This window comes from Thamnophis elegans, chromosome 8 (assembly GCF_009769535.1).
Source record: "Thamnophis elegans isolate rThaEle1 chromosome 8, rThaEle1.pri, whole genome shotgun sequence".
NCBI classification, from domain to species: domain Eukaryota; kingdom Metazoa; phylum Chordata; class Lepidosauria; order Squamata; family Colubridae; genus Thamnophis; species Thamnophis elegans.
This window is the reverse complement of record NC_045548.1, coordinates 5,367,121-5,384,895: the sequence shown is the minus strand read 5'-3', so window position 1 is coordinate 5,384,895 and position 17,775 is coordinate 5,367,121. Positions and strand designations below refer to the sequence as shown.

General features: G+C 43.1%; 1 protein-coding gene across 2 annotated transcripts in view; it reads right to left on the bottom strand.

The window, feature by feature from the left end:
• Positions 1-17,775, bottom strand: part of FARS2 (phenylalanyl-tRNA synthetase 2, mitochondrial) — a 217,014-nt gene that overhangs the window by 172,486 nt on the left and 26,753 nt on the right. Inside the window, exons 2-4 of one of the 2 annotated variants that reach the window (XM_032222695.1) lie at positions 11,378-11,528; positions 9,296-9,520; positions 1,258-1,890 (exon numbers count right to left, since the gene is read on the bottom strand). In XM_032222695.1, coding sequence (XP_032078586.1) covers positions 1,258-1,890; positions 9,296-9,340 — 678 coding nt within the window. In that variant the 5' untranslated portion in view covers positions 9,341-9,520; positions 11,378-11,528. The remainder of the gene's footprint in view (positions 1-1,257; positions 1,891-9,295; positions 9,521-11,377; positions 11,529-17,775) is intronic. The other variant, XM_032222696.1, reaches the window with a different exon arrangement.

The following is a 17,775-nucleotide window of genomic DNA, read 5'->3' as shown; positions in this document are numbered from 1 at the left end:
CTCAAGGTTGACTCAGCCTTCCATCCTTCCGAGGTGGGTGAAATGAGGACCCAGACTGTGGGGGCGATATGCTGATTCTGTAAACTGCTTAGAGAGGGCTGAAAGCCCTATGAAGCGATATATAAGTCGAACTGCTATTGCTATTGCTAAATACATTCCATGTTTTACATTGCTGAGAAAGTTATTTCTCGTATAGCATTTGCATACAATATTAAAATATAAATGTAGTTCTAATTCTGGGGTAGAAGACTTTTAGCCTTCCAAGTGCTATTGACTCGTAGTTTCTCATCATGGCTATCCTGGCCTAAATTTATAGGAGGTGCAGTTTAGAAACATCTAAGGGTCACCTACTCCTAACTTACACATACATTTTAAGTTTATAACCTGCATACAGTATTAAAATATAAAGGTGGTTCTAATTCTGTGGTAGAAGGTATGGTAACCATATAAAATCCATAGCCCAAACTGGGTATTAGTTGAGAGGGTAAAATCAATAGATCAGTGGTGGGTTGCAGGTGGTACGCCCCGGTACGGGCGTAACGGAGCTAGCCCAGAGCACCGGATACAGTTCCAGTACAGTGCTCCAGAGGGCCCACCAGCCCGCCTGAGCTCCTTACCGGTTTTTTAAGTCTTCTGCGCTTCCGCGCATGGCGCATACAGCGCCTGCACTCCGCTCTGCTGAGCAGCTGAAGCGTCGTGGAAGCTTGTGGAGGCGCTAAGATGCATACGCGTGCTGCATGTGTGTGCACACACGCTGCGTGCGTCCATATGGATGCTAGCAGGCCCGTTCTAATCGTACCGACTGGAACGGGATCCGGAACCCACCACTGCAATAGATTGTAAAACTGGGTTCCACCACAAATGCGCGAACGACAAAAGCGTGCCTGACTAAACCGCGGTGACAAAACCGCGCCGACAAAACCGCGCTGACGAATGAGCGCTGAAGCGCGCTCTAAACCAAACCCTAAACCAAACCCTAAACCTAACCCTAAACCAAACCCTAAACCTAACCCTAAACCTAATCCTAAACCTAACCCTAAACCTTACCTTAACTTAAATCGCGCTTCCGTCGGCGCAGCTTTGTCAGCACGCTGTTGTCGGCGCGCTTTTGACATCACAGTTTTAGCGCCGCGGTTTTGTCGGCGCGCTTTTGACGTTCGCGCATTTGTCGGGTCACGGTAAAACTGGGGAAAGCTTTTCTAGATAACATTTTAATTCAAGCTTATCTTAATGATCAGAGAAAAAAATCAGACTTACTTCATGGCTGGAAAAGAGCCGGACTCCTTCCATTTGATGGAAGACTGGATAATGGGTGCTATCAACTTGATCACGACGATAAACATCTCCCACAACCAAAAATGCATCAAGTCCAGCATGTATCAAATCCCATTGGTGGGCAGATGTATGAGCTCTCAGCATGTGAGTATTATTTAAGTAGTAGTTATCCCCTTTCTTCCTGCTCGGATGGTCTTGTGGAATAAGCAGTCTATCAAAGTTTTGTTCTACTGTGACCACAGGAGACAAATCATCATACACGGAAAACAGTGGGTTCCGGGAACGTACCAAGTACTGCTTGTAGAAGTGGTCTTTCACACGTTCCTTAATCAACCACAAAGGATGATTCCTTTGGTTGTGTAAGTTTTTCCCCACCTTGGAAATAATTTTCGTGGTAACATTACTGTAATTATCTGAGAGATAAGTATGGCCAAGAAGTTCCACTGCATTTGCAGAAAGGGCTCTGGCAGCAAAATCGGACGATATATTTTTATAGCAGGCATGGCTAAAACTGGCAGGCCTTTTTATCTGAAGTCTCCATGGTAAAGCCACTTTGATGCAATGGATCGCTTGTATTACATTTCTGGATGTAGCCATTAGGGTGTCCTTCTTGTGCTGTTAATAGGAGAAAATCAAACAGACTAATTATTATTTCCAACAATATAAAAATGAAAATGAGTAGTAGCACTTAGACTTATATACTGTGTCAGCGTTCCAAGTATCATGTAGAATTAAATCAGAGTCCAAGGCAAAACGATCCTTAAAGTTCCAATTTAATAAAGCAGACATCTTAGCACATCTGTGTTAATCCCAATTCTGGAAATGAGATCAAAATCCCACCCAGTTAAAAGTTCATGATCTTGTCCCCACACCCACAATCCATCACATGGTCCAATCTTCTTCTTCCACGCTGGCGTCTCCACCCAGCTGCTTCCAGTCAGGTGTAAAAGTGCGGAGACAAAAGATGACCTTGGCTTCTAGAAAAGAATGACAACAATACATTCCACAATCCTACTCCTTTCTATTCCCCCCTCTCATCAACTATACTAAAGAAACAGCATAATGAAATAAGAGAAAGTGTGGCAGGCCAAAATTCTAAAAGGAATATAATTGCAGGCCTGACATACAGCTAACCAGTGCTTTACAGCCCTCTCTAAGGGGCTTACAGAGTCAACATATTGCCCCCAACAATCTGGGTCCTCATTTTAGTGACCTCGGAAAGATGGAAGTCTGAGTCAACCTTGAGCCTGTCTGGGTTTAAAGAATCGAATTCCTGGCAAGGTGAGCAGAGGTAGCCTGCAATATTGCATTCTAACCACTGCACCACCATGGTTCTTGGAAAAAGTGTTTTCCATACAATAGCTAAGCTTTACTTCATTCAGTCCCAAAGAGAAGTTTATGAAATAGCTCCATTACAATTTGTACATTATTATAACATTATTCATGCTTTATAAATCTATATATAGAAAGGTATTTTTAGACATTTACTAAGATGTACGTTCCTGCAAAGTTTATTTTCCATTCTTTGATGCCTCCTTGTCAAGTTTGCAAACATGTTTCTTCAAAAAATAAGACCCAGTCTTATTTCCTTTGGGCCGGCCCCAAAATAAGCATGATGGCTTATTTTCTGAGCCGAGGTGGCGCAGTGGTTAGGGTGCAGTACTGCAGGCCACTTCAGCTGACTGGTATCTGCAGTCCAGCGGTTCAAATCTCACCAGCTCAAGGTTGACTCAGCCTTCCATCCTTCCAAGGTGGGTGAAATGAGGACCCAGACTGTGGGGGCAATATGCTGACTCTGTAAACCACTTAGAGAGGGCTAATAGGCGTAAAGAACAGTTACGCAGTTAGAGGAGATAATTGAACTCAGCTGGTGGTAATTAGGCTCCTCTCAAGACTATAAAAGGAATGATTTTCCACACACTCGTCGCAGGAGTCAACGTATTTACTAAGAGCTGGAGAAACTATCCTGGCTAGCTTGGCAGGCTGGATTGCTGCCAAGGTCTGGTCTGTGTGTTAATAAATCCTTGAAGTATCTTTGTCTCGGCGTGCTTTGGTGTATGAAGAGGGGGGGTCAGAACAGACTACTAATATATATATTAGTAGTCCATGTATACAAGATCAATATGTTATCAAAGCATGCCCGCCTGTTTTTGTCATTTGCTCAACCTCTATTTGGGAAAGAATTTCCACTAGTATAATAAATGTTAAAAACAAAATAATAAACATATGATAAATATACTAAAACTGGGCAGTAACCAAGCTGCTTAGCAACTTGGGAACTATATATTCTATTTAGCATAGGAAAGGTGTGTGGGTGTAACGCTATAAATATGGTAGTTAATGCTATATTAGATTCTCTAAATTAATATTCTACTAGCTGGTGTTCTCTAAATATATTGGGTTGGAAATTCCCATCATCCCAGAACAACACTAGTATTGTTATTTAAAAAATCCAGAAGATGCAACATTGAGGTTTAAATACAGTCTGATTAAAATGAAATATAACTATGTGACAAATGATTTATGAATCGTGTACAGTCTTCTGAGAACTGCCAAATTTCTGAAAAATCTCAGCATCATAAAAACTGACATTCTTAAGACACAATAAATTACATTATTTCTAGGAAAATACACTGGTTTAGTTCCCCAAAAGAGAGTCTTCCAAAAGAATTCTCATTCTTTAGGAACCATGGTGGCCCAGTGGTTAGAATGCAGTATTGCAGTCTGACTCTGCCCACAGTCAGGAGTTTGATCCTGACTGGCTCAAGGTTGACTCAGCCTTCCATCCTTCCGAGGTTGATAAAATGAGGAGCCAGATTGTTGGCTGTGTTGTAAACCACTAAGAGAGGCTATAAAGGACTATGAAACATACATAAGTCTAAGTGCTATTGCTATTTACTAAGTTCGATGCTACATTCCTTAAACTATTTAAACTGGTATTCTTAGGAAATGTAGCGCACATATTAAAAAAAAAAAAGGCCAATTGGATCATGCCAAAAGTCATATTGGATAGAAATCTCGGAGTTTGTAATTAAACTCAGTTGGGGCACCATTGAGAATTCCAACATTCTCTTTCCATGGTTGCCACTCTGATGGCTGTGAGAAACTCCAAAACACACAAAAATATAGTTTCTGGAGGTGTGTGTGTGTGTGTGTGTGTGTGTGAGAGAGAGAGAGAGAGAGAGAGAGAGAGAGGGAGAGGGAGGGAGGGAGGGAGGGAGGGAGGGAAAGAGCTGAGGTGGCGCAGTGGTTAAATGCAGCACTGCAGGCTACTTCAGCTGACTGCAGTTCTGCAGTTCGGCTGTTCAAATCTCACCGGCTCAGGGTTGACTCAGCCTTCCATCCTTCCGAGGTGGGTAAAATGAGGACCCGGATTGTTGTTGGGGGCAATATGCTGACTCTGTAAACCGCTTAGAGAGGGCTGAAAGCCCTATGAAGCATATATATAAGTCTAACTGCTATTGCTGTGTGTAAAAAAAAACCACTAACAGCTTTTCCTCTGTGTATTTGTTGAAACTTACATTAAAGCTATCCTAGTTGGAAGACATAAGATTACTACATCTTGCGGTATATTGTATTAAGAACTAGATCTAGCAAGGAGAAAAAGGCAGAAGAATCAAATATAGCTTCTACTATAAATAAGGCTTGTATCTTCCCCTTGACAATTGTTAGGTTTCCTCTTAATAGTGTTTTTAGTTCTTGCAATAACTGCATTTATCAGAGAGCTGTATCCTTGAACACTACCTAAATACTTTCTATTTCTACTCTTGGGACAGGAGAAGAATGATACAACGTGGGAGAAAAAATGTCTTTTTCTATCCCTTACATTTTGCTTCCTGTGGCAAAGCAGTATTTGTTTGGTTAGAAACACCATAAATCTTCTAAATTTACAATAGGGATGAATAAGTGTATTTTAAAATCTCATCCTCACCACGCCCAAAAAATAAATTTTGGTTTCTTAAATAGAAGGGGCCCTAGGTGTTCTCTGAGCTTTCTTGCAGACCTTTCATTACCCAAACTAGGTAACTGTTGTGGCCTAGCAGGAGCCGTTGGAGCTGCCACCAGACTCCGACAGTGAGGGGCCCTATGAGTCGGCCATGGAGGGTGTAGAGGACCCTGGACAGGGTTCCGACTCCGAGCAGGGCGCAGAGAGACCGGTTGGCCACCAGGAGGCGCATGAGCTTTGGAGCAGTGGGGAGGAGACAAGTGAGTGTGATCCTGACGCCATGCATTGGAACAGTGGGGAGGAGACAAGGGAGTTGGTCCTGGATGCCCAGCAACGGTGGGTTAATAAGTATAAAGAACAGTTACAGGAGATAATTTAACTCAGCTGGTGGTAATTAGGGCCCCTATTTAAGAAACCAAAATTTATTTTTTGGGCATGGTGAGGATGAGCGACGAGCATGTGGAAAGCCCTGCAATGGAGAGCTAATAGGCGTAAAGAACAGTTCTGCAGTTACAGGAGATAATTGAACTCAGCTGGTGGTAATTAGGCTCCTCTCAGGACTATAAAAGGAATGGCTTTCCACACGCTCGTCGCAGGAGTCAACATATTTACTAGAGCTGGAGAAGTCTCGTGGCTAGCTTGGCAGGCTGGATTGCTGCCAAGGTTAGTCTGTGCTGGATTGCTGCCAAGGCCTGGACTGTGCTGGATTGCTGCCAAGGTCTCGTTTGCGTGCTTTGGTGTAGGAAGAGGGGCGGTCAGAACAGGTGACATTGTCTGTGCTGATGATGTTATCTAGTTTGGGTAATGAAACATCTACAAGAAAACAAGCAACTTCAGAGAGCACCAAGGACTCTCGTGTCAACCCTGGGCTACACATATTCTCCCTTATTAGTTCTTAAATAGAAATTATATTCTCCCTTAGAATTTATTTTCTTGGATCTGGGGATAACTTATATTAAAAAAATTTCCTCCTATCTTCCTTTCTACTTTTTTAAACCGACACTCCAGGCCCTCCATGTTGCATGTTTTCCTTCCTTCCCACCGTTGCTTTTTCTTATTTGGAAACAAGGCCAAGGAAGGCAAAACTTGCTTGATAGAAATGCGTTGTAACTGAAGAGCTGAGATAACAAGAGAAGGGAAGAAAACACGCTTCCTGCTTCCATATCAATTATGTAAAGGGACCAAAGTATGGGGACTAATGATGGTTCTGAGTGACAGATAATACTGATCAATCCTGACGAAATAGATGGATCACCTGTCCAAAAGGATTGTGTTCAACCTATTCCAGAATATCTCAAGTCCTCCTAATGGATCATCATCCCTATTATTATGAAATGGCCCTAGATCTAACTTTGTGCTGTCCCGATGCTTTCTGAAGAAGTGAATTATACAGTGGATCTAATTAACTTGGCCAGACCAGTGGTGGGATTCAAATAATTTAACAGCTGGTTCTCTGCCCTAATGACCAGCTGGGTAGGCGGGGCTCAGTGGTCATGTGACTGGGTGGCTATGGCCAAATCAACATCACTTATGTCGATGGGCGGTTCGTCTTAGCTGTTATAAGGTAAATACGGGTTAACCGGAGAGGCGGGGCAATAAAGATTAGGCTACAAACAACACCAGAGTTTCCTTCCTGCCTTCTTTATAGCAGTGGTCCCCAACCCCCGGTCCACGGACCGGTGCCGGGCCGTGGAGTACCTGGCCCCGGGCCGCGCAACGGCCGGGGGCCATGATCGCTGCAGCGGCCGGGGGCCATGATCGCTGCAGCGGCCGGGGGACATGATCGCTGCAGCGCAAAGGCTCCTGGGCCGTGCGCAAAAGCTCCTGGGCCGTGTGCAAAGGCTCCAGGGAAGAGAGCCCCGCGCTGGTACGCACGTGATATATAAACAATCGATGTGTCGTCGCGAACAATGCCCCCCCACCCCTGCGCGCGCTCAGCGGGCCACGGTAAAATTATCAAAGGCTGACTGGTCCGCGGCGATAAAAAGGTTGGGGACCACTGCTTTATAGGATTAGACCTGTAAAGTGGGAAAAAACCAAAATGAGATTTCTTCCAACAGCCGGTTCTCCAAACTGCTTAGAAAGTTAACAACCGGTTCTCCCGAATAGGTGCGAACCGGCTGAATCCCACTCCTGGGCCAGACAAATAGTATTTGGTCAGCTTAACCCACTGTGTGTCACTACTTACAGTCAATTTCCAAACCAATAAATTAATGCTTGCTTTTAAAGCTCTATGCAATGGGAGATATGGGAAGTTAAAGAAATACCTATCCCCCGTGTTAATTGTCTGCTCATTAAAATAATCTGCTTTTCTCTGTATGCCAGGTGAAATTATTAATGACAAAAAAAATAAGAGAGGCAATCTTCCCTTTGTATAGCTTATATCTAATTGATAGAATTTCTTTTGAGGGGGACAATCAGCTAACTGCTATTCTTTATTAATGCCAGAACTTTTCATTCTCCCAGGAGTTGAAAATGTCTTGTTTTTGTTTTTCACTGTTACGAGTCTGAACTTGTTTAAACTGATGGGTATTTTTAATTATCACATCATATTTCATTTTATTTTACTGGGTTTTTTTTTTATAAACCAGCCTGACAACAATTTTTAAGGTTCTAGGTGGGTTTTTTTGAAAAAAATATCAAAACTATTACAGCCTTAAGAAGTCAAACCAAATTTCTATTAAGAAAAAAAAAACTGTTTCTTTTTTAAAAAATGAACTTTAATACATTTAGAATTTAGATCAAAGACTCCTCAATTATTGGAAGGTGAGGTTAAAATATAGAGCTCCAGATGAGCTAAGTTATTAGCTATAGCTCTCAACATATAAGAAAGAATGTGGAGACTCTAGAAAGAGTGCAGAGAACAGCAACAAAGATGATTAGGGGACTGGAGGCTAAAACATATGAAGAACGGTTGCAGGAACTGGGTATGTCTAGTTGAATGAAAAGAAGCACTAGGGGAGACATGATAGCAGTGTTCTGATATCTCAGGGGCTTCTACAGAGAAGAAGGAGTCAAGCTATTCTCCAAAGCACCTCAGGGTAGGACAAGAAGCAATGGGGGGAAACTAATCAAGGAGAGAAGCAACTTAGAACGTAGGAGAAATTTCCTGACAGTTAGAACAATTAATCAGTGGAACAACTTGCCTCCAGAAGTTGTGAATGGTCCAACACTGGAAGTTTTTAAGAAGGTGTTGTATAAACATTTGTCTGAAGTGGTGTAAGGGTTCCTGCCTAAGCGGGGGTTGGACTAGAAGACCTCCAAGGTCCTTTCCAATTCTGTTATTCTATTCTATTCTAAAACTCCCTAAAAATTATATAACCTTTTACAGCCCAGATGTGAAAGCCTGTCCTAAAAAACAAGACATCCCAATTTTCAGATCAGAAATTATTTACTTATTGAAAGAGAAAAGGATGGTGATCCAAGCAAAATTCAATGAGAGCCTAATGGATGGAGCCAGGGAGGAAGTAGGATGCATCCACCAGAGAGGAATATTCCCAAAGGATTCAGTCGTGCTAGCACACAATTAATCAGGTTTCAATCAACTACGGTCTTATCTATCCGTGGATTCCGAGTAAAGACAAAATTCCTGACGGTATCAGAAAAGCTAGAGATATTGTCAGAACAATTGCTGTTAGTTCAGCAGAGGCGGAAAGGGGGTTCTTGCTCGATATCTAGAGTTTTGTATTTGTATTTGTATTTGTATTTATTAGGATTTATAGGCCGCCCTTTTCCCTAAGGGGACTCAGGGCGGCTTACAATCATTAGGGAAGGGGTGCAATTCAAAAATAAACAATATGTGAACAAAGTAAAATAGTAAAAACACAACTTGCATTCAACACTCAACACTCGGGTGGGGCAAATTAGAAGCTTATCCCCAGGCCTGTTGGGATAGCCAGGTCTTGAGGGCTGTGCGGAAGGCCTGGACGGTGGTGAGGGTGCGTATCTTGACGGGGAGGTTTGAAATCTTTATTTCCTCCTTAAAGGGACTGGAATCAGCACCCGTAATTCCCTTGTCCATTTCAAAACAGAAAAAAATAAGATCCATCAATCTGATAAATGTCCCATACTCACTAGTTTAAATAGCCCCGTCTTTGAGAATGATGGGCATTCCAGCATCGTCTTGTTAAAACTTATTCCAATCACAAAGACACATTGCCTAGTGTTTCATGACCTTAAGGAAAATCCCAGCTGCAACCGGTTCTTCGCAGACAAATGTAAACTTTGTGCAAGCGATGATTCAGATTTATAAAGTTATGTAAATGAGCCGTAATGCTCCAAGCCATTAAAATTTAATATCTGAAAATGAGCAAATGATAATGCTTTGATATAAGGGACATTTATGAACCCAAATAACCACCTCTTTTTTCACGCGTTCAAGAAAATTAGGGAAATTTTTTTTTTAATTTAAGCACAATAATGATTACATTATATGCCCATTACAGCTGCAGTTCAAGTAAGCCTCTTTCCAGTTTGTTTGGGAAAATCTGCAAATCATCCAAGATATGCCAAAAATGATGTATTTACTTAATATCCCTAAGCACCAAATAGAATAACATGGCTGTGAAAAATTTGGGAGAGGAGAGGAGTTGTCCATATGCTCAGTACTAACAGCCCCAGAAGAAGTTTTACACCACCAAGGTTACTAAGCGTACGTAAGTTATGCCTTTTTGCAATTTCTTCAGTCAGTCAAAACGGCATGCTAGCACACTGTCAGGCTAATATATTGCTGGTTTTGAAGATGCAATAATTTATTCAGGTCAAAGCCATTGACAGTATAAAGTAGGCTATAAACGTTAAAAAAGGAAATCAGTGATCATTAACTTTGTTCTGCTTTAAATGTTTCTAAAAAGAAATAGGTTTCCTTTTTCATTTCTCATAATTATTGTTGCGACTTTCCTTGAAAATTCCTATGAATTGTAGAATACGAAAAATATTCTGAGTTTTCTCAACACCTGAGCTTCTTCCGTTGCCACAGTTCAATGGCAGGGGGTTCTTTAATTCTGAACAACTTAAAAGTGTCTCTTAGTTAAGGGACAGAGCGGCTCAGTGGCTAAGATGCTCATTTCATTTCATTTCATTTCTTGAATTTCTATGCCGCCCAATCCCGGAAGACTCCAGGCGGCTTACAGAAATGAAAAAAGAATTAAAAAGAATTATTAAAAACAATGGGACACAACAAAGTTAAAAAGGAACACAACAGACACCCAATCAGGAGGGGGCTGGACCTCAATCAAAGGGTCAACAGCCCCAAGCCTGCCGGAAAAGCCAGGTTTTAATGGCTTTGCGAAAGGCCATGAGAGTGGGTAGGGCCCGGATCTCTGGGGGCAGCTCATTCCATAGGGCCGGAGCAGCAACAGAGAAGGCCCTACTCCTAGGCGTCGCCAGCCGGCATTTTCCCGCTGAAGGCACCTGGAGAAGGCCCATCCTGTGCGATCTTATTGGTCTGAGGGAGGTATGTGGCAGAAGATGGTCCCGTAGGTACCCAGGTCCTAGGCCATGTAGGGCTTTAAAGGTAATGACTAGCACCTTGAATCGTGCTCGGAGACCAATGGGCAGCCAGATGCTGAGCTTGTCGATCAGAAAGGTCGGCAATTCGGCGGTTCGAAACCCTAGCGCCATGTAACGGAGTGAGCTCCCGTTACTTGTCCCAGCTTCTGCCAACCTAGCAGTTCGAAAGCATGTAAAAATGCAAGTAGAAAAACAGGAAACACCTTTGGTGGGACGATAACAGCGTTCCGTGCACCTTCGGAGTTTAGTCATGCCAGCCACATGACCACGGAGACGTCTTCGGATAGCACTGGCTCTTCGGCTTTGAAACAGAGATGAGCACCGCCCCCTAGAGTCCGGAACAACTAGCATATATGTGTGAGGGGAACCAAGGTGGCGCAGTGGTTAAATGCAGCACTGCAGGCTACTGCTAGATCAGCAGGTCAGCGGTTCAAATCTCACCGGCTCAGGGTTGACTCAGCCTTCCATCCTTCCGAGGTGGGTAAAATGAGGACCCAGATTGTTGGGGGCAATATGCTGACTCTCTGTAAACCGCTTAGAGAGGCCTGAAAGGCCTATGAAGCGGTATATAAGTCTACTGCTATTGCTATTGCTATTGCTATTACCTTTACCTAGTTAATAGGATTTAGTTACTAGAATGCTCACCTAGTGATATAAAAGACTTAGTTTTGCTTCTGCTCTCTTGGATGCAAATCCCATTGAACTCTGGTCAAATTGCCTTCGTACACTTGTTATTTTTTCAGAGATCTGCAAAGTGACCTTGGCCAGGTTGTATTTTTCAGCATCAGGTTGTCACCTGCAAAATAAAAAACAACACTTTGAGTTATATTGATGCATTTTATGCGGCACCACATCTGAAATTTTTTAAGGGATTTTGCAGGATGTCACAGCTAAACTCCTAACTGGGATCACACAACATGAGGTTTGAGGTTTTATTCAACTTGTATGCTGCCCTATTCCCGAAGGGGGACTCAGGGCAGCTAACAAAACCGGAAGGGGAAGGGAACAATACAAAAGGAAGAACAAAGACAGACAACCATACAGAACCAGTTTAAAAGGTCTCAACAAACACACCAATTCAAGTGGGGATGGGACTCAACAGCCTCAGGCCTGCCAGAACAGCCAGGTCTTAATGGCTTTATGGAAAGCCTGAAGGGTAGGGAGGGTCCGAATCTCCACGGGAAGATCGTTCCAGAGGGCCGGAGCAGCCACAGAGAAGGCCCTCCTCCGGGTGGTCGACAATCGGCATTGGCCGGCAGATGGAATCCGGAGGAGGCCTAATCTGTGGGATCTAATAGGTCTTTGGGAGGTAATTGGCAGGAGGCGGTCTCTCAAGTACCCAGGTCCAATACCATGTAGGGCTTTATAAGTGACGACTAGCACTCCTTTATTAGGAGCGCCGGCACCCCAGCAAAAGTCTCTCTCTCACAAAGCAGGTTAACAAGTCTGTTCGGCATGGAGATGAATCGTTGTCTTCCACACCTATTAATCTCCACCCCTGCCTTTTATTCCGAGAGCTAGGGTGGGGCTTCGCTAGCAGCAGTGCATCCTCCATCCCAAAGGTTGGCCCACTGCTCTCCTCTGCCTTCTGCACATCCGTGCATCAGGCACAGGACCCCGCTGTTCCTCCTCTTCCTCATCAGCCACCTACAGACCCGGGGGCTGTTGACTCTCCATCTGAGGGCTGATGGACGGCCCAGGCTCCGCCTCTGTCTCTATCGCTGACAGCTCCACTCCCTCTTCCCCCTCGGAGCTCACCTTGCCTTGATGCTGACCAGTGGTGGGTTTCAAAAATTGTTCGAACCTACTCTGTGGGTGTGGCCTCCTTTGTGGGAGTGGCTTGCTGCCCATGTGACCAGATGGGAGTGGCTTGCCGCCCATGTGACCGGATATAAAGATGCCGACGACACTTGTCAGAACCACCTTAAATTACCTCTCACACAGCACTGGCATGCATAAGAATAGGATGTAAACTTGTTTTTTAAAAGGCATCTTTGGTTTGCGTTAAAACAACTTCAACACACGCAATGTTCTGATTGCGCCACAAACGCAGCAGTCATCCTCACCTTCCACAGAGGCACTGAGTTTTATAAATAGGAGCATGATAGTGTAGAATAATCATATCCAAGGACCAGTGGTGGGTTTCAAAAAAGTTTGGAACCTCTTCTGTAGGTGTGGCCTGCTTTCCGGGTCCACTGGTGGAACCTCTTCTAGATTTGACGAACCGGTTCTACCGAATAGGTGCGAACTGGTAGGAACCCACCTCTGATGCTGACCCTGATTCCTACACCGCCTCCATCTGATTTGGCTCCTGGTGGGGCTGGCGGCTGACAGGCCACAAAACCTAGGTATTATATACAGCTAGTAAAGTAACGCAGGGACTATTTTCCTTATGAACTTGCCCAAGATTTTGAACAAGATTCTTCTCCTGATCTTATTAGCAATACCATCACATTTTATGAAATGTGAGAGAATGCCTTGTCAATTAAGATCTTTCCAAACTTCCTTCTATTGGTAGGCAAAGCTGTTCTCGAGCAAATATGCTTTTATAAAATGCGTTACATTAATTTGTATAATTACAATTCTGACTCATTTTTATATTTAGCCACCTTAAACACGTTTGAAGGAATGTAAAAGAAAAAAAAACAGAACTTATTATGCTCATAGGAAACATGCATATCTTGCATAGCTAAGTAACACTGTGCCATAAAAATATCTATAAAAAGGATAAGTATTCCTGAAGCCACCCAGATGTTTTCAATTTCAATTTCTATCAACTCTAGCTAGCCTGGTCAAGGGCAGAAAATTGTGAAGATGAGTTCAAAAAAAACCAATAGGTTGTCTACTTGTTTTATAAAATTATCATTATCCTCATCATCAGTCATCCAGAATTCTTTTTGGAGTCCAGTTAAATCAAAATTCAACTCTGAATAAATACGTGTGGACAGCCAGAAAATTTCTTGTCCAATTCTCACTTCAGGCACAACTTGGTTAACTGGAGACAGCATCCTGTTTGGATTCTAAGCCACCCCTTATTTCTATAATTCTAGAAATCATATCAATGGCATCAAGCTAGGAAAGGCTACTGAGAAAATGTATGCAAAACATTAAGACCACGTACAATATCAAAATAGGGAAAAAACCCAGAAATGTAGATAACTGCCCTCAACTATTTTGTAGGTTGTAACAACCCAGAATTGGGAGTGGTAACTCTGTCATTAAGCAAAGCAGTCACTAAGTGGGAAATCACATGCCTGTGACTGTGTTTTCTGGCTGGAGAGAGACAAGACCACTGAGTTACACCTTCAGTTTGTTTTCTGCCTCCTAACTCGCTTCTCGGCCTTTTGACTAAGACAGGGGTGGGTTTCTCGCCCCGTTCCAACCAGTTCGGTTGGAACGGAGCCAGCGGCATCCTCGTGCATGCGCGCAGTGCACGCATGCGTACTAGCGTCTGTGCGATGCTTCAGCTGCTCCTGGAGGATCGCGCAGGCGCTGTATGCGTCCTGCCCATGCGTGGAAGCGCAGAACTCGTCAAAACCGGGTAAGAAACGCGGGCGGGCGGGTGGACCCTTCGGCGTTCCCGGAAGTTACTTACTTCCGGGTTCGCCGACCAACCGGTTCGCGGGGACTGCCGCGAAACCCGCCCCTGGACTAAGATCAGGTGTAGTATCTGCCTCCTAACTCCCCTGCCTTTTGGAATGCTTGAGTGCCTCCTTGTATACAGTAGAACCTCTGGTCATGAATGCTTCTGACCACAACCAAATTGGGTTTCGACCAAAAAATTCACAATTTTGTTTCTGCGGCGGATTTCCTCTTCCATGCCATTTTTTTTTTCATAAGCGCCAAATTTCCAAAATTAGGTACGGGTCATGACCAAATTGGGTTGCGACCAAAGTTATGGAACGAATTGACACCAGGGGTTCTACTGTACTTTGAAAGCAATGCAATTGTGTCAGCAACATGTGGCTGGGAGCTGCAGGTACACTATGCAAACAACTTATTTTCTTGAAATTCTTTTCTCTCCAAATCTCTCTGTTCTGAATGGGGGAGAAAACTAGGGAATTCTGTAGACAATCTATCTCTCAGGCCTGCAATTATATTCCTTTTAGAATTTTGGCCTGCCACACTTTCTCTTATTTCATTATGCTGTTTCATTAGTATAGTTGATGGGAGGGGGGAATAGACAGGAGTAGGATTGTGGAATGTATTGTTTTCATTCTTTTCTAGAAGCCAAGGTCATCTTTTGTCTCTGCACTTTTACACCTGACCGGAAGCAGCTGGGTAGAAACGCCAGCATGGAAGAAGAAGATTGGACCATGTGATTGGATTGTGGGTATGGGGACAAGATCATGAACTTTTAACTGGGTGGGATTCTGATGTCATTTCCAGAATTGGGATTAGCACAGATGTGCCTAAGATGTCTGCTTTATTAAATTGGAACTTTAAGGATCGTTTTGCCTTGGACTCTGATTTAATTCTACATGATACTTGGAACGCTGATACTATCCTTTGCCTGACTGTTTCCCACTGCTGGCATGATGACATTGTTTTCATTATAGTAGAAGACCAAACAGCTTCCTCTCTTATAATCCCTTCCTCTCCAATCTATTTGTGCTGAAGAGGGGGAGAAAAAACAGGTCTGGCATGGGATAATGTATACTGACTGCAATTGTGATCACATAACTAAGGAATGCTGCAAAGCTCATAAATGGTTATAAATTGTCTGTAAAGTTATTTTTCAGCACCATACTAACTCCAGTCACTGAACAAGCAAGGACTATCTGTACATGTCTTTGTTAGAAGATGCAGAAAGTCAACCCCATCACTCTTTACAACAGACATGCCTGAGATTCTTCATTGAATTGACTAAATTCCTCATTGCCATATAGAGAAAAGTTGCATTTATTCTAAAATAAATTATATTAAAACTAGGTTATAGTTTGGAGGAGAGAATCAGAGTAAGGAAGAAAGAAAAAGCCATGATTGCTGAGCCATTTAAAGACTCGTGGGGTGTGTAAAGAAGAATTGGTTTTTTTCTTCATTGAGAGAAGTTGACTCTCTTAACAAGCTTGCAGTCTTCCCCGGGGATGGAGAAGAGGACAACAGCTGAATCAATTTATTAGTTTCTGTTAGTTCAGACCAAAGAAATGTTGACAAAGGAAATGGGTAATTAGACTGTAGAGACAGATTGGACACACCGCTAGTCAATGCAATATCCTGGGTATATTTATTAGATGTATTCAAAGACACCTGGAAGTCCCTGTGAACCAACAAGTGTTTAGCAGAATTATTAGTGTTAAGAAGCTGGGCTATAAACTATGATCAATGATTAAATGACTTCTCTTTAAACTTTTAATTGTAAATGAGAGCCTGGAAGTTTATACACTGCGCAAAGACAGTAAACACATTTTAATTCTGACTGAAGCTTAATAAGAGGGATTTCTATATTCCACTTCTACTGGAGGATATGGACGCAGTGGCACAGAGGTTTAACGACCCTGGAAGTGCCAGCCAGAAACCGTTCTGTACTCCAGCTGTTCGAACTCAGCTCTGAGAGATGAAGTAAGCTCCCGTCACTTGATCCTTAGCTCCAAGCAGTTCAAAATCATGTAATATTGTGAGTAGGTAAAGGAGTATCACTTCGGTGGGAAGAAAACCTAGAGGCATTATGCAAAGAGTGGAAGCTAGGGATTTCTGCAGACAATCTATCCTTTACCTGACTGTTTCCCACTGCTGGCATGATTTCATTGTTTTCATTATAGTAGAAGACTAAACAGCTTCCTCTCTGGTAATCCCTTCCTCTCCAATCAATCTCCGACCTGATCAGATGCGACGCAAAATGAGGAACCCGAAAGAGCCAGCAAACCAAGTACCACTAGTTAATTGGTATAAAGTTAGTTCGTCCCCCCACGGTGCACCAAGGATAGATGTGCAAGAGCTGAGCAGAATGCATTACCAATCTAAGCTGGCAGAAGCTGGGACAAGTAACGGGAGCTCATTCCGTTACGCGGTGCTAGGGATTCGAACCGCTGAACTGCCAACCTTCTGATTGACAAGCTCAGAGTCTTAGCCACTGGGTCCCTGGTATTATCTCATTATACAGGAGTTTAAAAAAGGCCTAGGTAACAGTTCTTGCATATTTTCACTAAAGGCATCTTCTTTATTCTCTACCTGAAAAAGAAAGAAAAGACCACTTTTGCTATGGAAGAATGGTTTAAACTAGATGCTACTAATTTGGTAGATGCCACCCTCCACCACCCCATAAGTCCACATCTATTATCTGCAATTATTATAAATGGCTGGAAGTGGCGGGTTCACATCTGTGACTTCACGTCTCTATCTTAACACAATGCCAAGCACAATACAATGGATACATCCCTGCTATCATTCAACTGAAGCTTCTCGTTAATTGCTGTTCATGCCAAATCTGAATCTCCTAACTGAGGAGGCGGTGACTAGAGAAAACGGTAGCTTAAAGGATAATCACAAAGGATCTGAGTGCTTTTAGTCTGGCTATGTTTGCTGGATGCTATTAGAAGCCTGACAGCCAATAAATCTTAGAGTATGTTCAAACAATAGAAATAATTGTGGCGTTAAGTGTATCATATCTAATTAAAATACTGAAACTGGTAAAGCTCCATACTTTTTAAAAAGTTCTCACCTTCACATGAGCCAGATTAGCCTAAAACAAATAGTTAACAAAAATCAAGATTGGGATCGACTCATGACCCGTCAAAAGGGCGAACGACAAAACCGCGCCCGACTAAACCACGTCGCTGACGTCATCAACGCGGCGACAACAGCCAGAGCGGAGAAAGAAGGGCGCTTTTAATAGCGCGTTGAAAGAAAGCCGATTCAACTTAAGGTAAGGGTTAGCTTTAGGGTTAGCTTTAGAGTTAGGTTTAGGGTTAGGTTAAGGGATAGGGTTAGGTTTAGGGTTAGGGTTAGGTTAAGGGTTAGGTTTAGGGTTAGGTTTAGGGTTAGGGGATTAAGTTTAGGTTTAGGGTTTACAGCGTGCTTCTGTCTCCGCACTGTTGTCGCCC